Source organism: Geospiza fortis, unplaced genomic scaffold (assembly GCF_000277835.1).
Source record: "Geospiza fortis unplaced genomic scaffold, GeoFor_1.0 scaffold13, whole genome shotgun sequence".
Taxonomy (NCBI): Eukaryota; Metazoa; Chordata; class Aves; order Passeriformes; family Thraupidae; genus Geospiza; species Geospiza fortis.
This window is the reverse complement of record NW_005054384.1, coordinates 3,004,445-3,027,883: the sequence shown is the minus strand read 5'-3', so window position 1 is coordinate 3,027,883 and position 23,439 is coordinate 3,004,445. Positions and strand designations below refer to the sequence as shown.

Sequence of the window (23,439 nt, the reverse complement as noted above, 5' to 3'; positions counted from 1 at the left end):
AAGAGCTCAAAGGCATAAAAAGGAACAATACACTCAATTTGCTGCTGGAGCCCAAGGCAGCCAAACTTGTTGCTGAAGGACAGAAAGCAGCATCTGTAAAGAAACCTGGGATTTTGAGTCCTCTTGCTGCTAGAAAGGAGTTAGAGTTCTGTACATGCATAAGGTATTCTGAATAATTTGCCTATTGACTCATTTTTTTTTAGAGGGCATATTATCATGGGCAGTAATATCAAGACATGTTTTCATCTTTTAGTGTTTCAAAAAAATACATTTTTTGTACCCTTAGATTTTTCAGCCCTTTTTAAAACCAAACCTTTCTCCACAAAAACAGTGATACAACAATATCCATTATAGTAAAATATACTCCAGTGCAACATAAGTTTTCCAGGGATCAGACACATTCTACTGAAGAGCCCTGCAGATGAGAGTTTTATCCATTAGATGAAGCTTGTTTTACCTTGGTGTGATGTGTCCTGTGCCTGCGGTCGATGGTGACATCTCCCCTCTGCACTGGCGACGACACCTCCGAGCGGTACGTGCGCTGCGGGGAGTACCCCTGGAAACCCGCGATGGAGCCGTGCGACGGGGACGTGGGGATGGAGTGCATGGGCTGATCAGAGATGTTGATCATGGTCTTTGGGCTGCTCAGGGTGCTGTGCCTGGTCAGGGTGCTCTGCTTGTTGTAGAACTGGCGCTGCTGCCACTCGTAGAGCTGCCACATGGTGTCGTCGCGCATGGAGCGCCGCTTGTCCTCGGCGCTGACGGGTCCCACGGCTCTGTCGTAGGGAGCCACGCTGCAGAGGCTTTCTGGACGTGTCTTGCTGTTCCTTGGCAGTGTCCTGTACCCCTCTGGGTACCGGGGCAGCACCTGAGCTCGATGGCTTGGCATGTTCCTCGGCAGCGTCTGGTAGGAGATGATGCTGGAACACACGTTTCCTTTTGTTAGTGTTAATATTGCGGCAATCAGAAATTGTTCACTGTGGGTTGGGTTTATCCAGCTCTCAGCTTTTATAATACTTTGAATGCCATTTAAAAAAAGCTCAAGAAATTCAAAGCAACAGTTCAAGAATCAATGATTCTGACTGAATGCGCTGTAGCAGCCAAAAGTGGATCCTTTCTCTCTGACTAGCTCTTGCTGATATAATCTGTATTTCATTTCATCTTTTTACCAGTTTGCCAGTCTAGTACTCTACTGGACTGGCAAACTTGATTTCAAGTTTTGATCAAATCTTGGAACTTGCCTATATGCTGGATAGGTGAAAGTTTTGAAAGCTTTAAAGTTCTCTGTTTCCATATGCTTTCCATATTTCCATTTGAAATGTTCGCTTTTTTCAAAAGTGAAAAAAAATACTGTTTCCTTAAGAAAATCCTGAGCAATTACTACAGTTATTAAAAAAATTATTCTTTTAACAGCAGTCCATGGGAAAACTGCAGTAATTGTCTGAAGAAATTGTATTTTGCAATTGTCAAGGACAAGCCATTCCATATCAGCCATTCAAGTGAAACAAAGAGCAATACATGTCTTTGTTTGATAATAATATTTTATTGTTTTTCAACTCAGATATGTATTCAAAGGCTTATTCCTTAATTTTTTGCCCCATTAAGAGTCTGGAGTTCTACAGTCATTTAGCAACTTTCAGCATTAGTTAAAATACTAAAAAATTTTCTATACCAAGGATTGATGCATGCCTAAGTATGACAAAGCACTTCTTGTTAATCTATTTCAGAGGACAAAATCTAGGTCATAAACATTGATTTATTCCTCCCTTATCTAAAATGCAAATGAGCTCCTCTTAAAGGCTTTTGCTACAGAGCATGCATATGATTGATGCTTGCTTATAGACAACAAAATCAGCCTCAAATTGGACCTGATTTAGCCATGAGAGGGCAGCAGCTTCCAGCTACACCCCACACTAATCTGAACTAAAATCCCTATACCATGAAGCACCGGAACCTGGAGATGGTTTTGAATTATTTCAGTGCCACCAAAAAAAAACATTAAAGGAATTATGTAGATCAAATGACACAATAAACTAGTATTATGCATGTGAGATCCTTATGGAATAACTATCAGGGAAATTGATGATGGTGAAACCCACTTTTCTGAAAATAGTTAAGCTGAGTATTTACAATCACCTGCAACATTCTGAAGATGAAAACTGCTATAAAGAGCTTTATGTACAAAATCTGCTACAGTTTCTGAAGCTTTTCAAGAATTACTGAAGAATTATTCCCACTTTGTATTGGACAGCTTCCCATTCTTGCAAAAAAATTACAAAAAGGGAAGAGGGATTCCAAGTCCTAGTCTTCTTTTGCCAAATCTGCTTAAATAACTTCCAAATTTCTTTAGTAACATGCTGATAATGATAAGGCTTTTGTCCATCTCCATATTTAAAACCAAACAAACAAGATGCTTTTGAACTCCATTTCTAACTTTCAAAAGAGAATTGTAACTATATCCCATAACAGCTACAGTAAGGCCTGACATTCTCATGAATATATTTAGTAGCAAGACACACCTCACTCACTGAAGTTCCTCACACATTTTATTAATTAAATGGGCAGTGTAATCCTGTTGGAACCTTTAAATATCCTGAACTTGCAAAAAAAGCTGCCTGAAGTTCTTACTGTGCAAAGACATCAATTTAAAATCTGCATGCAATTACTTATATTCTGGAACATTTAGAAAGATAACATAATCCATCTTCAATTGGTAAACCATGAAAACTGTAAAAAGCTCAACCACCTCAATATTAAGCCTTGTTTTAGATAATTCGATAAAATAGATTCACCAATGTCCTGTTGATACTTGCAAAAAATGTCATTCCAGTCAAACCCAAAACTCAACTCCAGACAGAACTGCAGCTTCCAGCTGCCCTGCACACAAAGGGAGGCTGCTGCAGCTGGGTCTGAGGTTGCAAAGTATTTCTGCAGCTGCCATCATAAATAGATCCTTATAATTGCTCCCATGTGAGAAAGTCTTCCACATGTGTTTACAGACACCTTGAGAGGTTGTCTCCTGGGGAGCAATAGTGGTTCTGGTGTCTGAGTTGGACTATTAGGGTGTTTAGGTTGGAAATGTAAGATGTGCCCAGAGGTGTGCATTCTCTTGACATCTGTCAGAGGTGGAGCAGTTCTCTTCTGTTCATTGGGCAGTTTTCTTTATCTCTCCCACAAGCAATCCTCCCTCCAGGAGATAACTTCTGTTAATTATTAATTACCTTCTGTCCATGGCCACTGAGTGTCCCTGCAGGGCTGATCCAATTCCAGCATCCCATGGGGAGATGCTGCGCCCAGGGGAGGAGCCAAGCATTCCTACCTGGATCCAATCTGAGCCTGGAGCAGCACAGCAGCCTTTGCCCCCTGCATTGCCAGAGGAGCAGCTTTCTGCTGCCCTGCATTGCCAGAGGGAGCCCAGGCCCATCTGCAGCAGCCCTGGAGCTGCAGAGGAAAACTCCCCCCTTGTGCAGGATCCCTGCTCCAGCAGCAGCACAGCTGGCACTGCAGGAGGGCTGAGCCCCCATGGGATGGGGCTGTGCCACCCCCTGACACACAGGGGGCAGGGCCTGGTCTGACTCTGGCAGTGCTTTGTTCTCTCTTTTTATACTATTGCATTTGTCTTAATTTTCCTCGTAAAGAACTGTTATTCCTACTCCCATATCTTTGCCTGAGAACCTTCCTTAATTTCAAAATTATACTAATTCAGAGGGAGGGGGTTTACATTTTCCAGTTCAAGGGAGGCTCCTGCCTTCCTTAGCAGACACCTGGCTTTCAAATCAACACACTGGGAAAGCAACTTTGCTGCTAGGCCCCTTTAGGGACTCAGGGCTGCAACGCTGTGAATATCCTCAACTTGAAACCTCAGAACAGCCCCTCATCCTAATGAACAAAAATCGCTGGCCCCAAACACACAACTTCCATGTAAGAATCAAGAAAGGGTGGCAGAGTGAAGACGGAAGCCTGGAGTTTCATTGCAGGCATTTATTATTTTGGATGAATCTTATACAGACAAGGCAGAGAGACAGGCTCACATCCTGGGGTAGCAGCAACAAAAAACATCCCTTAGTACCAAACAACCCTTCTGTATTTTTTCACATTTGTGAAAGACCACTCAAGTGAACTACTTTTGTGAAAAACATATTTTTTTCATAACTGACTTCTGCAAAATTCAATAAAATGATACCAAAGTGGAATGTGTTTATTTTTTATTCAAACCACATTTATTTTTGTTTTTAAAAAAGTTTGCCTTCCTTAAGGCAGCAGTTTATTCATGTGGCTTTTGCCAAACTAGATGTCTAGATCCATGGAAACAACAGGTAACAGCTTCAAGAATTAAAATCTATATTGCTGTCATTCTCATTACTTTTTTGGTCAATCAAACCACTGAGGGGTCAGCCTGTCCCTCTAAAAAAATTGGTAGTTGTATAGTGAACCTTTTTCATTCTATATTAAGGATAGCTAAGAGCTCCTCTTTTCTTTTATATATAGTCATTTAATTGAACATCTTTGTTGACATCTTAGCATTTGTCCCATTTTTTTCTGCAGTCTGACACACCAGAGATACTCAGTTGGGTCCTCCATGATTTCTGTCATGCAGACACAATAACACAGATGCACTGGAAAGCAGCTTGGTGGAGAGTTAGCAACTTTCCCCCAGTAAGTAAAGACTACTTTTTTCAAAAATTCTAGTTATGAGTTTTACAGGTCTTAAACAGCCTCAGGATCCTCTCACCCCAACCTTAAGCTTTAGCATAAACCAGAGCTTCTTTTTTTACTCTCATTCACCAACTTTGATTCTACTTAAATGTCTGTCTCCAGCCAGAACCTGGCAACCTGAACAAAAATAAAATTTTAAATTTAAATGAAGCCCCATTTAAAAGACATCACTATATACATTAGAAATTTGGATCATTATTCAAGGCTGTTTCCATGCAAAGCAAAAAAGATAGCTCAAGGCAAATTCTGCTTCAGTTTGCCACTTTTTTGTAGAACTGCTTTTGAAAGCATTTATATTATCACCCTTATCTAGGCAAACAAGTGTTCCTATACTCAAGAATAAAATATTGTTAATTAGTAACATATTGTTAATAGCACTTCCCTCTATTTGATCCTCACTATGAAACCAGTTTTAGGGTTTTTATACTTGCTCAGAACTGAAAAACAGCACATCTATTCTAGTTTCTTCTGTTTGGTTGCAAGTTTTAAAGTCCAATTAAAAAAATTAACTGCATCAAAGAGCCTTCTGAGTTCTCATTATGCAAGTTTGAATAATAAGATTAATGACATGTGCAAGTCCCTGTCTGTATTACAAGTTCAAACTTGATCAAACTACTTATGATGAGTATTTCATGAAACACCACATTAACAATTCCTAATTATATGTAATGAAAGGCTAAAAGCAGTGAGGAAATGTTCAACCTTGGCACATGGAAGGCAAGTTCATGGAAATGTTTCAAGATTTTGCAAAAACTGAGAAGCCCCAGTCAATATGTCAAAATTTGTGGGGGAAACACATTTTCTGAACTTAGTTTATCTTAAGCTCTGCTCTGCCATGCATCTATACACAAAATCCTTAATTTCCAGCCCTTCAAAGTATCTTCTGTGATAGCATCTCCTATCAAATGTAATACTAAAAACCTTTTTACATTTTCCTGCTGGAGCTGCTTGTCTGTAAGGCAGCCTGGAAGCAACATCCCTACACTCCTCAGACAGAGAAATTGCTATTGGCATGACATTAAATATTGCCAATCATTCACACATCGTTTTAAAACTTCATGAATAAGCACTAGAGCTCAATATTGTAACTGGCTGATAGCTAATTTCATGAGAAGAGAAGCTTTAAGCATCAAGTTAGATTCTGTGTCTTATTTTTAGATAAATCTTCTCTCTCTCTCTCTTCATACAAAGCTGGTTTAAAGTTTAAAAGCTCCCAGGAATATTTTTTTTAAAGAATTTCAAATACAATATTATTAAAAGAATTTGTGAGCAAAAAACGTAGAAGAAAGGGCAATTTCAAGAACAGATTTTAAGAGGAAAAAGAATTTTTATGAGTGATGACACATTTTCCCTGCTAGGACAGGGAAATGTCTAACACCCAAAAAGTGTTCATGGCCATTTTTACTTATTGAGTTATTAATATACTTTATTAATAACCATTCAAATGCTAATAAAAGAAACTTCCACACATCTGTTCTGAGAAGTCCTCAAATGCAGAAGAGAGGGCAATTTCAAGAATAGATTTTAAGAGGAACAAGAATTTTTGTGAGTGATCAGATTACACCTTCTCCCTGACAGGGCAGGGAAATTTCTAACACCCAAAAAGGGTTTATGGCCATTTTTATTTATTATTAATATACTTTAGTTTATTAATAACTATTCAAATACTAATAAAATAAACTTCCATACATCTGTTCTGAGAAGCCATCCAGGCATTTCTTACAGAGAACGAAGAATGCGATTATATAATATAGATCCAGAACTAAAGAAACTAACCAGTGTACAAATGTATTATTTACTACAAAGTCGAAAAATAATTACCCAGTACTCACCCTCTTGTTTCCTCCTCCTGTCCTTTCCCCCTCTGGATTTTAATCCACTGCTCCAGCTGCAGCATGGAATTGGTTCTCTGCATGACCCGCTCAGAGTCTGCGTTGTGATGGGCTCCATCCCCAACATCTGCCAGCACAACTCCCATGGATTTACTCTCAGATCCATTCAAATGGACTGGCCTGAAGTGCCCACCTGGAATTGTGCTTATGGGCAAAGTCCTGTACTCAGATCCCAAAGGGTTCAGCTTCACACTGTTAATTTTTGTTAATGGTCTGTCTTGCCCGACTTTCTGGAATCCGTATTTTTCAGCTTCCAAAGCTTTCTTGTCCTCGTTTTTGTTCACGTCTCTGTTCTTCTGGTTGTTTTGTGCCTCTGGCTTAATTAGCACCCGGTGGTTTGAAATATTATTTACCTCTCGAGGTGATGTATTTTCAACAGTGAACTTCTCTATTCTGCAAGGGAACGTATGACAAGTTATAATACGAAAAGAATATTCCTTACAAATAGTAATAAAAAATTGGAAGTTATTTCAGTGAACCCCTGACCACGTATTTTACAACAATATCTTGACTTTGAGAGAAAAAACCAGGACATTTTCACAATGATCAAGGAGAGGTTGGGGGGTTTTGTTGCTGCTGTTTTGGTGTTCTTTTTCTTTTGTTTTTAATTTTGTTTGGGGATTTGTGGTAGTGCTTGATTGGTTTGGTTTTTGGTTGGTTGATTTGGGGTTTTTCTGGTTGGCAAGTGTGAGTATTGTTTTCTTCTACACTTTTCTCTTTATTTGCTGTTTTAAAAACAATTATAACATGAGGTCATTTATTAAAACAACAGTCAATTAACCCCCTAGAAAACATGTGCACAACAGGAAATAAAGCCAGAGCCTGAAAAAAGTGGATGCTCAGCTCCTGGAGGGCAGAAAATTCAAAGGGTGAAAATATTCAGTGGCTCTCCAATAGCTACAGCTTCCAAATGTCAACAGCCTGAAATTCAGATGGTTTTCAAAGACAGCTTGTGATTCACAATACTGCTGAATTTAGCATATAATGAGCTCCTTTCAAGAAAGCAAATGACTTTTCATGGTCACTGGTATCAATTAGGTTTCTCTGGTGTGTTATCACTTTGGCTGGCACATATTTTGCAGAAAATGACTGTGGCTTTTTCCAATTTTAGGGGGAAAATAGCTGCTGACTTAAGGAACTGTACCACAGAAATAATGATATTTTTGGAATTGCTACTGCTTTACAGTATTTACACAAGCACTCAATGTGTGCAGTTCTATTAGTGATCTTTTTAAAATTTCAAAATGTCAAGAGGCTCTATCTTTTGCCATACTGGGAGGACCTGAATTTCAATTCCAGCTCAAAAAGTGACTTTTGGGTTTAGTTCACTAGAAAAATAACCCCACTACTTTAAAATGTTTTGCTCTGCATTTTTTGCTATGGGAGGAAAGAAGAGGAAGAGATATAATTTCTTAAGATTACATCTCTGTATAAAACCAAACTAAGAACAACACTTTATTTTAAGAGGATGTTGAATTAAGTTTTTGTTTTGTTTTGCATCTTTTTATAAAAAAAATGCATTATTCATCTTTATAACTGCATCCAGTTCAAGTGTCTGTAAAAAGGCCATCACACACACAACTTACCAGGAACACAAGAAGACTGACTACACACACAGCTGTAAGCATTACTGCTTACCACATTGTGAAAAAAACCATTTATTTTTACCCCCAAGATCTTAAATCACTCCCAAGACCAAACATTTGTGCCTAGGTTCCTTCTCAAGGGGATGGAAAAGAAAAGGATCCCCTCCTCACTCCTACCTCAAAACTGCACTAGCCAGTGTTCTACCAGAAACCAAAGGATCTTCCCAACAGGAATGTGAATTAAAAACTCCATTTCCCACAATTATCAAGTAAAAAAAGGGTGTTAAGATTTCAGCTTTCAGGCAGCACTCTGGAGTTTACAAATGGATATAAAGATTACCTTGCAAATAATCCTGATTGTGGGCATTAATATTTGCAGTGTGTCTCAATAGCACCACCTACCCCATTACATAACAAAAAACTTGAAAAAACTTAAAAATTTATAACAAATCTTTCTCAGATGGCTTTAGAGCAAAGCAAAAGGTGGAAAATCCATGGTGGAGAGGGAGAGTGGCATCTCTAGGACACTCATCACATATGTGGCAAAGTCAAGCCTCAGCACTGTGTTCAATTCACACTCTCATACTTTCCACTGCGTTTTAATTAAAAACCAGCAACTCCCAAACTCACAGAATTGTTTTCCCATGCAGCCTCATGCTGTATCCCTCATTACTATGGTTATACAGAGCCAAACATTTACATTTTACACTCCTTGGGATGGTGTAGAGGCTGCAGGACTGACATTCAAACAGCCTGCTGGGCTCTCTCAACTTGGTGGAACCAAACCAGCCAACTCTGAGAGAGCAAGGGATCTCTTTTCACACTGAAGGATCCATATGGGAAAAAATTATCAGAAACAAATGTAAGGAACACAAATCCATATGTATATTTGGCTCCATATTTATAGCTAGCTCTCAAAGACATATTCAACAAAGCTGGCAGGCTGTTTTTGAGGATGGGATAGGGATAGAGGAAGAGAATGAGCATTGAACATGGGTCTTTCAGCATATGCTGAATGCAATTTATATATTTCTGCAACCAAAATGGAATCATATGTACAATATGCAGTACAGGAGAAGTACTATTTTATGCTGATTTATATAAAGAAACAATTCTGAAAGGGTTGGAGCGGGGGGAGCATGTGATTAATGACCAGATGGACAGGAGGGCTGTGATTTAACAAAGCTAGGCAGAGGCATTTGAAAAGGAAAAGCCATTTTTTCCAAGCACACTGACGTCAGTCAGCCCCCACTGTGGATGTCTCTATGCTAACAAGTGCTTTTTTGGCAGCCTGGCTTATGCTGTTCAGGGAAAGTAACTACCCCAGGAGGGAAAAAAAGCAATCTTTTCTTAGTACATGCTGCATCACTGAGAAGAAACAAAGGCTGCAGCACACAAGGTGACAGTGAAAGGACAGAAAAATGGCACTCAAACCTGGGAGAGCAGAGAATCAGCACTTAGGGTAAAACGGTAAATCACTGTGTTGGTGGACACTACCATCCACAAACACAGGCAAGCATCCAGAGGGGGGTTTGAGATCATATTTTGAGTCATAAGCTTCAGCAGCTCCTCACTGACTAAAGTGCTTGGTTTAATTATTTTAATAGGCCTCTCAGTACATTATTAAACTTGAATCTACTATCTAGGTAAAATCAAAACTGTTTAGAAAGGAGTAATTACAACTAAGTCAATAGGGCCAAACACTGTTTGTCCTTCCCTGCAGCTAAAGATCAGAAGGGAACATTTCTGCTGCTAATAAAGACCAGCTCTAAAAGAAATGGGTACATTTTTACTTTCTCACTTCAGTATCTCCTTTGTGGCTAACTATGTGTGGAAAATAAGAGTAGTTTATAAAAAACTTGGCAACACCCCTTCCCTCCCACCAACTTAATGTTTTAAATATTCCTTTTCTCTTTATCCCCTCCAAGGAAGTCATATCTCCAGAAAAACTAACACAAAAAATATGTTAAAATTATTTAAAGATTTGGTTTAACAGACAGCTGGATTTGATTTCCAGAGTACCCTAAGTAGTGAAGTGTCTTGATTTCTAGGTTTAAAGAATTATACTGTAAAAAGCTCCTCAATTATCATTGGGCATTTTATATGAACAGGCAATTAGAAGTGGCCCAACATCAGTTTACATGAATATTTAAGGAAGCAAGTTCTTAATTACTCATTTATTGTACTGCAAGTATCCAGTCTGTTAGAAAACTGTATTCAGTGCAATGTCAGAACTTCTAAAGAAACAGAACACAGTAACAAAAGCACTGCCAAATCTGATTGAACCAAAACCATTTATGCTTAAGCTCCATCTATGCCAAACTTCAGGTTACTTAGAGATGAGGTAATAAGACACTTAATACTTAACAGACTTTTACAGGGAAGAAACGGTATTTCTTCTACATAAGATCATATCCTGCTATGTTTCATTTTAAGAACTTAAAAAACAGCCAAAAGATGGATTGCTTAGAAAACAGATGTCTTAAGGGTTTTCTTCCTTGTCATAGCTAACAGATTTTTAACTTCTTTGAGACTTGGTCTTGCAATCCATTTTCTCTGAAGTAATTCTTTCAAGGCTACCAACAAAGTTCTCAAAGAGGTCACATCTACTTCTGTTTCATTCTGAGGTTTCTTGCCTGAATCAAAACAACAAGCTGGTGTTATATAAGTTGCTTTTCTGACAACTGTTTGGCTGCTGGCAAGCCTGTCTGCCTGTGATATCGGCAGATATTCACAGTATTGCAAATATCAAATGAAGGTCATTTCAGCAGTTCAGAAAAAGAGAGAATGACCCCCTTCAGTTTTTTCCTCTACAAAGTGTTTATACAATTGATATGTGATTTTTGGTTGAAGTGAAGTGGGTTTGATTTAGCTTGATAGTTTCTCCATATGTAAATTACCATTGTATCTGCAATACAAACCTGATTTTTCAGATAAAGTTTATTACTACTAAACTTCTCTGGTACCTGTGTCCATGAGTTTTTTCTATGACTTTTTTAAACTCAGAGTTCCTCAGCATTGCTGACTTTATTTAGCTCCAGGGTAGCAGGAACTAAGGGAGTGGAGAACAGATCAAGTGACAGCAGCCATCAGCAATAACTTCTGTGCTGTCAATAACGAGGAGCTTTTAAACTTTCAATTGATGAGGTTTCTATTACAGATGCCAGGGAGCTGACCCTAGGGACCACATTCTGAGAGCAAATGACTCTCACTGGACAGACAGCAGCAGACAGGGCTCAGTCTCCGAGAGCACAAAGCTTCTGGCTGTAATTTGCTTTTCACTGTCAACACACGGGCACAGGAGGGTGAGGCTCCAGATCAGGTAAGCATAAATTTGGTGACAGCTTAATGATGAACAAGAATGGCTCCCCACAGGTTGCCCACAGGTACAAGTGGTTAATTTAGCCAGAAACTCCAGCTGTGAATTTGAGGACTGTGACAGCTTTAAGCCCAAGGCAGCCACCAGTTGAGCTGCTGTTGCTATTCAGTCAGGAGGGCAGGGAAGTCAAACATGCCTGCACACAGAATTTGTCACTGCACTTCTTCTGATGCCACTGGCTAGAGGGATAGTTAATTTTTTTTCTTCTAGCTCCTGACAACCAATATTCAGAACTGAACTTAGATTATTTTTGCTACTTCAAGATTTTATCCAACATTGTCCAGTTAGTAAGGAGTCTTCAATATAAGGAGAAATCACTTCAGCCAATTTACATTCTATTTTAGTCTTTCATTAAACAAATCAAACTAAGCAAGAGAAACAACACTATCCCACTGTTTTGTCAATCCACACTACCTTTTAACAGGCTCTGTTTGCACAAGTGCTGCATCTATCATGGCTTTCATCCACAACTCCATTTCCTTCCCTGTATCTGTGCAGAAATAATAGGTCCTCATGTTTGGATGAGCTGCCTGATTGGAAATGACATGGTCATTGCAATAAAAATGTAAGATTCTGCAAAAGAAGAGAGGCAAATATTGTTACTGCATATTCACTCTAATGCTTTATCTAAGAAGATTTCTTCAAAGAATATGCTCAGAAAAAAAATCAGAAGGAACACTAGTGTTTCTTGGTCACTGCATTCATCTTTTCAAAGTAACTGCCTGTAATTTTCAATCATAGCTGCTTCTTCATTAATACATGAAACAAAAAGCCCTTAAATGTCTTCAATCTACTAAAAATGATATTGAGCATTCATTAATGTAGATGAATATAATTCTTATAAATAAGATTTTAGCAAAGAATTTAGCAGTCTGAATGATAGAGTAAGTTTTAATTTGTACTTACCATAGTAAATAAATGATGTCTTGGTTAGGAGACCAAACAAAGTGCCAAAAGGAGCTCATAAAACAACAGTAAAAAAAAAAGTCAGGACAAAATGCTTAGTAAAGTAATTCATATCATGATTTAAGATTGTCACGAAACACTGCTAAGAGTGATTCATGTAATATTGTGATTTAAGTGATAATAAGTTCTTTTATTTATGTGCAAAGATACTTTGTATTAAATAACGAATGAACTTCCATTAGTGGGACAAATTCAGCTGCAGATGCTGGTTCATAATTCTAAATTATAATTCACCACACAGGATTTAAGACCCATGAACTAAAAAGAAAAAAAAAAGAAAGTACTGCTAGTAAGTGATATCCATCCATTTCCCCATTCTAGTAATTCTGTCTATATTTACATCAGGCTAAGCACTTGAAACTTTTGCTACTCTATTATGTAGAAATCAGTCTCAGAAGCTGTTTGTCAATCAATTCAAATGCTAATAAAAGGAACTTCCACACATCTGTTCTGAGAAATCTTCAAATGCAAAAGAGAGGGCAATTTCAAGAGCAGATTTTAAGAGGAAAAAGAATTTTTGTGAGTGATGACACCTTCTCCCTGCTAGGACAGGGAAATGCTTAACAACCAAAAAGGGTTTATGGCCATTTTTATTTATTATTAATATACTTTAGTTTATTAAAAACCATTCAAATTCTAATAAAAGAAACTTTTATACACCTGTCTGTATAAGTCACCCGGGCATTTCTTACAGAGAACGAAGAATGTGATTATATAATATAGATCTAGAACTAAAGAAACTAACCAGGGTGCAAATGTATTATTTACTATTTACTATGTATTATTTACTAATTTACTATTAACAACTCAGTAAAATGAGCTTTTGTGACCAGGCTCTTGTGCTTTCAGATACAAATCAGATGGCAAAGCTGCTCCCCTCACCTTGAAGGCGAATTTGCGGTTGATGTGGTCCTCAGCAGACAGCATAGATATCTGGAAACTGGGCAGAAGTATGCTCCCCAGGATTCCTTCCTCCTTCTCATCTGGGGATACACACTGGCATTAGGAAATGGCCCTTGGACACACAGCATTGTGTTCCTTGGACACAAAATATTGCATACTGACACTTCATGAAACTCCTTCAGACACACAGGAGCACGAGCAGGAACTTTAGCACAGAGGAGAATGCATTAAGAACCAGAAATCGAGACTAACCTTGAAGAGCAGACAGCTGTCAAGCCCCTGATTCAGTGACAAAGAACCAGAATTGTCAGAACCCAGGACATTCCTCTGGCTGCCCTGGATGGCTCGAGCCCCCGGCAAGGAGCTCAGAGACCTTGGCACAAAGCCAGAGACACCTGTGCCTCTGATTTTAACCCATGGAAACAATTATCAACTTTGTGTGAAGATTTACAAGCCACGAGAGTTTAAGTAGAATGATAGTTTGCCACAAGGTGGAAAAGTAGAATTTTGGGGTTTTTAGAAAAGGGGTTCAGAAGCCAAGATGGAGGGATTTAGGCGTGCCTTGTTCTTCCTCTTTCTTCTTCTCCATCTTCTGCTGTGATGGTGGCACTTTTGGATTGATTTAGAGTAGAGACAGACTGTCTAACATAGGTGATAGGTATTGGAAAATTATTGTAAATAAAGTACACGTAGTTCTTAGTATAAAAATCTAACACTGCCCTGAGGGTGGTCAGTGTGCCACAACCCGATCTGCTGGACAGATCTCAGCAGGTGAGAGAAAGAATGGAATAGATAAGAGAAAATAAAAAACCTTGAGAACCAGAGCTGAGGAACCCTGACTCCTTCTTCGATTGCTGGGCTGGGAAAAAGAGACTTTCTGACACCTCGGGGTCATCTCAACCACAGAGACCCCAAGACAGAACAGCACACATCTACTGCCTGCTCATACCTCTGACAGCACAAGTGGTTAAAAACACTGCTTGTGACTGCTGGCATTTCAGAGAAAATGTGCACATTCTTCTTCTGATCTCAGGCATATAATGCTACATAATCCCCATTATAATATTTAATTATGAATTATCATTATAATTCCCACAAAGAGTTTACACTCAATTATGTTCCATTTGTAAGAATGCACACATTTCAGATAATTTGTAAAAAAAAAGCTCTTTCCCAAAACAAATACCCTTTTCCCAGAGCCTTGTTTTACATAAAATTTTACATCAACAGATCATAATAAAAAATGACATTTTAATTGAAAGCCACAACCAGCTTTTAAATCCAATTATACTTTAATAAAGGAATAATTGGATGCAATTCATAAAGTCTGTCTTAATTGTATTTCATGAACAGAACTTCTATTCACAATCACTATCTTAGAGACTGTCCCCCATAAAACTTCTCTTAGTTGAAGATAGCGCCCACAATAAATCTATGAAATTAAGATGAAAACAGGCATGGTGAAATTTCAATTAAAAATTAACAATTACAATTAAAATACACTTAAACAGCACGCCAGGACTATTGCTTATGTATGGACTTAAAAATCTTTTCCAGGTTCTCATTTACTCCTAGATTTTGAAAAGCCAAACCTTCATTTAAGCTATTTCTATGGGGAAGGTTGTGTCCAGCCACTTTAGTATCCCATGACAAATCAGATGTAAAAACTGTGCTTTTTGGGATCGTTGTTTAATTGCAGAGCTGAGCATAAATTCATCCCTATGGTAAGGCAGAAAAAAATGGAGTGGATTGACTTCCAGGAACTCAGCAACACCTTTAAATATGACTGAAACCGTCCCACCTTCCCTTCAAATATTTTTTTAGTCACACACAAAAATGTGCTCTGTCCCCAAATACATACTGGGCAAATATTGGGGTTTACTTCATTTGGACTTCTGTCCGGGGAAAAAGTTCTGTTTTCTTAGATCATATTTTGACTGATGACTGAGTAAACCCCCCACTAGAGCCACATAACAGCACTCAGCATTTTTGTTCCACTGAACAGCTGCATGTCTGGAGCACTTCAGTCTTTGTTAAAGACATACTGCCACATTCCAGCTCCATATTTTATAAATCTGTTCCCCATCACGTTTGCTTTTATCTGCACATCCCACTGCTCCATATTATCTTTACTTGTGTGCTGTGTATGAAAGTACACAAGAAAAGCAGCAGATCTTCTGTCCAGTCCTAAGAACTTTTATTTGTGCCAACAACAACAACCTTCCAATATGAAAGTGGATGGTCCTTCATGCCTCAAGGGAACAGAAAGAATATTCTCTAAGCTGTAAGAAAATACTATGACACGATTTTTCTTTTGATCTATAAATTAGATTTCAGCTGCTAACATTGTAACACAATTCTGGAAGTTTAGTAAGATTTACTAACAAAACCAAAGAAATCCAACAACCACAACTGCACAACCACAAACAGGTCTGTGGTTTGATCTGGGAGCACGTGCATGACCATCCCTTTCCTATTTTTTCACTACTTGAGAATTAACAGAAACATAAAAGGATTTAGAGTAAAAGCTTTTTATATTTTATCAGCCACTTCTAATACATTTTGGACTACCACTACACACATTTAATTCCAGTTTTACAGTTTTAACTACTTTCTAGTGAGTGATAGCTAAAAGCTGCATTTATTACAAAAACAAGTTAGATTATTCTGCTTGTATTTCAGAATGTTGGGCCATGTAGAAAAGAAAAATATTATAGAGCTGTTTAGATTTATTTGTTATTGGTTTTGCTTATTGCTTTTTTGTTTTATTTTGACAAACTTCCTATGCAGTGCTTAAATTCAATTTAATGTGTTCTTAAGGCAGCTATAATGTAGCACTTTTTTAACAACTTTCTGAAGAAGGAGCCTGAAGAGGTGTTTAAAATAAACCTGTAAAAAGCACAGAGTATGTAACGACCACCTAGGTAACCACAGAGTATCTGTATCAGTCAGTTGATGCCTCCACAACTGGAATTTCAGTCTGATTTTTTGACTCAGCAGGGGTTTATCCAACTATGCGTACCACTTGGTGTAGAGAAACAAAGCCTAATGATCATATTTGAATAATTCAGAATTTGTTAACTAAACCAGTTGCAAACAGAGCTTGTGTTTCAGACCTGATTTGTCTTTGACTGGATCCATGCTGCACTTTGAGAGAACACCATTTGAAATTCACCAGTCTCTGCTTTCAGCATCAGCACCAGTCCTACCAATTCCAAAGTTTCATCTCAGACTGGAACCATTTGATCCCCTTCACCCTCAGTTAAGGCTGCAGGTGGCCCTGTTTACATTCCTCTATTTTGCCATGCTCTACAATCCTCCTCACTCTCAACCTCCTTTAAACTAAAATGTACACTTTATTTCAGGATTGTCCATGTTTCCCTGTGCCCAAGTTCTATTTGTTTCTGGAGGAACACAACAGTTCATGATCTGCAGCGCTGAAGGGATCACTAACCCATGTTAACTCCAGACTAGAATGAGAAGCAGCTAATTTTTCCATGTAAAAGAAGTCTGATCTAGCTACATGAGGTTACTAACAAAATCTTTTGTTGCAAAATACAGCAGAGACTTCTACTCATATGGAATTGGACAATGTTCCATTTTATAAGTATTCATGAACACTGATTAGAGTTCCCAAAGGCATATATATCCTCTTTATCATTCTGAAAGCAGTTTCAGCTTCCCTGCACTATATCCCTTCTCTATCCCCATTTCAGCTACTTAACTCACATAAAAATCAGATTTAACCTGACATATTTAGTTTCTAGCAACAGAAGCTGGGAGAAAAACTACAACCCAGAATTTAGTAACAGAGGTGGCTGTGAATGGGCTTGCCCTTTGAGCACAGCCTGGCAGGCAGGAAGCAATTATGTGAAACTGGTAATTAAGAAAGAAAAAGAAGATAAGAGTAGCACGCCTGGATATTGACAGCTATACAACTATTTTAATCCACTAAGTTAAGCACACTTATTTCTTACATTTGACTGCTGTGTCAAAATTTATCTGCTCCCAGCAAAATTAGCAAAGGAAGCTCTCAGGAGCTGAACTCACCTCTGTAGTAGAAGAGACACAGATCCGAGAGCACAAACCAGCGCTTCTTCCACAGCTTCATCCCAGTGCTGTCCTGCAGGAATCACAGGGGCCAGGTGAGAAAACACACACTGGGGACAGCTCTGGCTCCCAGCACAAACCAGGCACTGCAGAACCTGGAACCAACTGCTGGAACCATGGCTCCTGACAATTTCACACTTTCTGTGCTGGCAGGCACTGACCCCCAAGAGAACACTGCATCTGACCTGAGGCCATGAAGAAGCTTCTAAAATTGAATGACAGAACTGCGATTGTGAGTGTGGAGTTTGAACAGAAGTGTATAATATCACAGGTTTTAGAGTAAGTACTAAGGTTTAGGTTTTAGAATATAGTAATATATATAAAGCAAGATAGAGGTTTTAGGGTGGAGGTTGTTGCTTCTTCTTCCCCTTTTTCTCCATGGGTTTAGGTGGCTTTGTGTAATTGGATAAAAAAGTCCCCATTGTGGGCATGGGTGGTTGGTTATTGGGTTAAAAGTAAAAATAATTTAGGTGTCATTTCTTAATTGGACAGCTTATCCTTAAAAGGCTTTGTAGAGAGAGAGATGGGGCTCCATTTTTAGTTTGTTAGAGTGAAGTGCTGTAGAACTCAGGGTCTGTGAGACTGTGACAGAGATAAGAACTAACAAACATCTGAGTCCCAACAAGAAATACCATCTTGCGAGTTAATCCCGACCGTGGCAAAAAGACGATAAAAACTCGACACACAACTGTGCTGCGTGTGCTGCCAGCTCAATTTCTTGGCTGTTTTAAGTATTTGAATTCTCATCCTGAGCTGTCACTGCAAACAAAGGCTGTGACCCAGGAATCCTGAGGTGAAGAGGGAATCGTGGAATTGTTGGGGTTGGAAAAGGCTGTTTAGCTCCTCAAGTCCAGCTGTGACCCAGCACTGCCAAGTCCACCACTAAACCATGTCACCAAGTGCCACATTAACATATCTAGTTACACCTTCAGGGTTGGCGACCTGACTACTTCCCTGGGCAGCCAGTTCCAATGCTTGACAACCCCTCTGGTGAAGAATTTTTTCCCAATCCAACCTAAAACTTGAGGCTATTTCCTTTTGTCTTGTCACTTGTCACCTAGGAGAAGAGACCAGCCTCCACCTCACTACAACCTCCTCTTTGGCAGCTGTAGAGAGTAGAGAGGCCCTCTCTGAGCCTCCTTTTCTCCAGGCATGACAGAGATTACAATCCAGAGTTTAACTAATTAAAAAAACAATAAAAAGCTTTTTTCTCTTAAAGAGCAAGGTAACACTTCAGGTACATCCTCCTTTGTTTTCTGAAGGAACTCTGCTGAACTTTGTCTTCCATTACCACTCATATATCTAGAGCTAATTTCTTTCCCAAATAAAGTTCATTCCTACAGCAATTTAATTTTCTTTTATGCTTAAAACCAATTTACACCACACAACTCAGAATGAAAGACTGCCACCACTGCTGCAGTGTAAATAAGCCAGAGCACTGCAGCACACACATCCTGACGGAATCAGATTTAATAAATATGTTAATCTGTTCCAAGAAGAAAAGTATGTGTGAATTAGCAATATTCTCGTAGTAAATAGGTTTTGTGACAATGAAGAAGAGGGAGTCTCTAATGGAAAACTGTGGGGTGGGTTTGTTTTTGGGGTAGTTCCCCAGCCCAAGAAAAGTCAGGATAATTTTTAGCCTTGTATTTCAAGCTCTGCTCTTTTTGGGCTGGGGAAAATGAGTTGAACGAAAAAGAAAGGATAAACCAAGCATCAGCTAGGAAACATTATTCAGAAAAAGTATGTTCCCTGTAAATATCTTACAAAAAAAGAGTTGGCTCTGGATTTAAAAATTACAGAAGAGGATCACTACACATACTGAGACAGCACACCCTGAATTTAACAAAAATTGCCACTCTCTGTGATTACATAAATGTTATTTTACTATCAGAAAGAAACGTGCACAAGCTTTCACTGTACATTTCTGAAGATCATCTCTGTTGATAAAATTGACTAAATTGGCTCTCGGTAACTATTCCAACATGGAAGTACACAGCAGCACCTTTTCCTACAAACACCAATCAAACATCATAGCATTTACATTGTTTCCCACATAAACCATCTCCAGCCCTGATGTGGATTAAGGCTGGTTGAAGCACCAGCCCCAGGGAGTGGGTGGCCAGTGCCTCGTGGTGTGCCCCAGGGGTTGACACCATGGCCAAGACAATTTAACAACTTCATTAATGAGCTGCACACTGAGCTCACCCTGAGCCAGTCTGCACAGAGTTACAGTTATGAGGAGTGCCTCATATTCCAGATTGTTGTGCTGTCATCCAGAGGGACTGGACAGGCTGGGGAATTGGGCAGAGAACGATCTCTTGGAGTTCAACAGAGGGAAATGCTCTGGAGAGGAACAAGCCCCTGCACTAACAGGAGCCAGGAATGCACCTTGTAGCAAAGGAGGGCAGCAGCATGCCAGACTGCATCAGCAGTGCTGCCAGGACATCTTTCCTCTCTGCTCAGCATCACAGAGGTCTGGCTGCAGTGCTGCTCCTGCTCTGGGCTCACTGGTGCAGGAGGAACGTGAACATACTGCAGGGAACCCAGCACAGGGCCATGGAGATGGCTGAGAGACTGGAGCATCTTCACATGGAGACAGGGTGAGAGAGCTGGGACTGCTCAGCTGGGGAGAGAGCACCTTAGCAGGCATCCTATCAGTATAAACATCTGGTGAGAGACTGTAAAGAATGTGGAGCCAAACTTCTGCCAAGGGCAAGAAAAGAAACAGTGGGCACAAATTAAGAAGCATGAAATTCTACCTCAGCAGAAGTAAAACTTTTTATGGTCAAATACTGTCACAAGTTGGGAGAGAGGTTGTGGTGCAGTCTTCATCTGTGAGGAGATTCAAAGTCCAGCTGGACAAAGTCCTGCCCAAGACACTCAAGCACATGGTGTCATTCTGGAGGTGTCCTGTGCAGGGCCAGGAGTTGGGCTTCATGATCCTGACAGGTCCCTCCCATGACATTCCATGATTCTATGGCCCAGCCCATGACATTCCATGATTCAATGACCTTGCCCATGACTTTCCATGATTCTATGACCCTGCCCATGATTCTCCATGATTCTACGACCCTGCTCTAGCTGAGCCTGGCCAATTGTGTTGGATTATCACAAGGTCCCTTCCAACCAAGACAACTGTGTGATTCTGTGCCCCAAAAAACAGCAACAAAATCACCTTTGTGAGAATTTTTCACTCTCAGCAATCACATCTCAGAATTCTCTTTGCTCTCAGAGTAAAGGCCACAGGAATGTCTAAGCCTGGGGAAATCTTCCACTAAACAGACACTTCTAGATCTTATTATCTGAGCAGTTTTTAAAAACTGACTCATCACCAGCACTCAGAAATCTATGCAGGTCATTCCAGTCTATCTGAGTAGGCACAGTAAATGACAATGTAGATCAAAATTACATACACACATTTGTCTCAGCAGAGTTTAAATTAATGAGTTCTCAAGGGTTTCTTGGTGGATTTTAAAAACAGATTTGTAATATTAACCAGAAGAGCAAATTTACAGCAGGAGAGAACACTGTCCAAATATTAAAGAGCACATACTTCAAATTAATTCACACTCCATGAGAAAACCTAAAATAATCTTTGGTTTTAACATGATTATCTTTGAATTAAGGAAATAGACATACCTATGTGAAATATGTGAAGAAATGGCTCCACCTACTATTTTTAATTGAAAATATTACTTTTAGAGAAAAAAAAAAGATACATAGTCTAACAAAAGACACTTAAAATCCCCAATATTCTGGGTCATACACCTTTTGATCCATCTCTATATACCTGAAATTAAATCAGCTATTTGCTACCAACATCTGCTCAGATGTTTTAGAGAGAATCATTATATATATAATCTACCAATGTTCTTTACTTGTCTCATGTCCTTATTTGTATCAGACTGATATCCAGTAAGGAGTTAATGAGTTGAAGACCCCAGTTTATAGCTTCATTCTGCTATTGCTATCATTGTATTTTTTTAGAAGTGGTTGTCTATTGTACCACACAGTAGAGGAGAAAAAAAAGAAGGGGGTGAGGAGGGCCTGAGTACCTGTTTGTAGAGCCAGCCTCTTCTGACAACTGGTGCATTAGGATTTCTCTTTATGGAGTTGGATCTCTTCCCAAAATTATGAACCTTCTTTGAAGATCGTGATGTCTAAATTGAATTGAACATGTTATAGAAACCATGACATCAATAACTGTACAAAAATCAAAATGCTTTTCTTTTCGCTAAGATCTTTATCTTGTATGTGCTCCTCTAGGGAACTGCAGAACACAAACTCTATTCTTTTTTTAGATAAGTAATTACTACAATGGTTCTGCTGGTTTCAGCATTTCTTTCCTTTCTTCTGCAGAGAATATAAAGATAAATCCCAAGACAAGTACCAAAAGATGTTTTGGGATTTTTTCAAACAAGAAAAAACCCAAATTACAAATATCTGACTTTCTTCTAAGATAGGTAGAATGCCTACTGAGCTGTAGGAAAAGAAACTCACAGAACTATTATTAATTTTGAAAAACTACATCACCTGGGCAACAAATCCCACTCTTTCTTGCTTCCAACACTGAACTAACACATGAAAACTTGTTCAGATTCCAACAAGATATAATTCCCCCTTTCCTAAAATAAATTAATTTTTTTGTACTCCTTCTTTGTTCTGTGATCTCCTGGTTGGTTTGAATATTATTTTACTTGCATGCACTTAAGTCTACCTAGAAACCTTTACATGGAACTTCAAGAGCTCATATCAGCTGTTGCTTATACTTTTCACAATTTTGCAATGATCCTCCCCTATGATTAAGGGAAGCAGGAAAAATAAAGCATTTCAGATTTCTTCTAAATCCTTCTACTTGAATAAACACAAGAAATTGGAAAAGGCACAAAGAAACCTGCAGTGCTTTGCCAATTCACACTTCATTCTTCTCAGCCTACGTTTAGAAAGTTTGCTCTGCAACTAAAGGAGCTGAACATTTACTTGTGTTTTAAATCCTGTAAGAATTCAGACACCATGAGATACAGCAAAGTACTCTCCTGTGCAGAAGAAATCAAGTTCAAGTGAGTTTTTAAAGCTGCATTTCAAATCCCCCATTTGGATTGAGACAATATGATAATCCTGAGTTTCAGCTTCCCTCTCTCTGCTACTGGGACTAATCATGAGGTTATGCAAAATTCCTAAAGGAGGAAAGCTTGACAACCACTCAGGCTTTGTTGCAAATGAGGTGTGGGGTTTCTCTATGGAAATTCTCTCAACACTCATCACAGTACTAAGCTGGGTTTTACTCATGCTTCAGAGAGAATCCCACAGTAGCTGAAAAATCATAAATTGCGAACTTGATTTAAAATTATGTGCAGCTTTTGTCAATGATGCCATTAACTGAAAAATACAACACTGCTGGGCAAAAAAAAAAAAAATTACAAAAGCTACGTGTGCCTGCCTAGAGTCTACAACACAAAATAAATATTATATTTCTTTGTTGCAAGAATCATGAGGGAATATAAAACCAATCAGAGTGCTTTTAATTTCCCTTGGAGATACAGAAATTTGACTCAGTTCTGAAAAGCAAGACAGAGCAAGCAATTGAAAACCTAATTAAAAGTAAAAAACTTCCACATTTTCTTCTGAAAAATTCTATCAGTACAAAACGGACCAAGATTTCTAAGAAGCCAAGAGAATTATGACAGCCAGCTGTGAAAAAGGAATACATAACAAAGAACATATAAAAATGCAGTTATAAAGTGAACTACATCTCTCTGTTAACCTGTATCACTGCTGTATTGGCATATCACACAAAAGCTGTGCTAACACTTTGATCAGAAATAATTTCTAACACTCACACCTACTCTAATATTAGCTACTAAAGGTTCAGAACCCCTCAAGA

At 38.8% G+C, this 23,439-nt stretch overlaps 1 protein-coding gene across 15 annotated transcripts in view; it reads right to left on the bottom strand.

Annotated features, from left to right (window-relative positions):
* The window catches only part of PLEKHA5 (pleckstrin homology domain containing A5), a 154,036-nt gene that overhangs the window by 38,701 nt on the left and 91,896 nt on the right, over window positions 1–23,439 (bottom strand). For 14 of the 15 annotated variants that reach the window (XM_031060545.1, XM_031060546.1, XM_031060542.1 and 11 more), the window contains exons 4-9: window positions 21,611–21,715; window positions 17,493–17,565; window positions 13,422–13,522; window positions 11,988–12,103; window positions 6,549–7,001; window positions 458–920 (exon numbers count right to left, since the gene is read on the bottom strand). In XM_031060545.1, the coding sequence (XP_030916405.1) occupies window positions 458–920; window positions 6,549–7,001; window positions 11,988–12,103; window positions 13,422–13,522; window positions 17,493–17,565; window positions 21,611–21,715 (1,311 nt within the window). Of the gene's footprint in view, window positions 1–457; window positions 921–6,548; window positions 7,002–11,987; window positions 12,147–12,479; window positions 12,587–13,421; window positions 13,523–17,492; window positions 17,566–21,610; window positions 21,716–23,439 lie in introns of those variants that run through there. The other variant, XM_031060541.1, reaches the window with a different exon arrangement.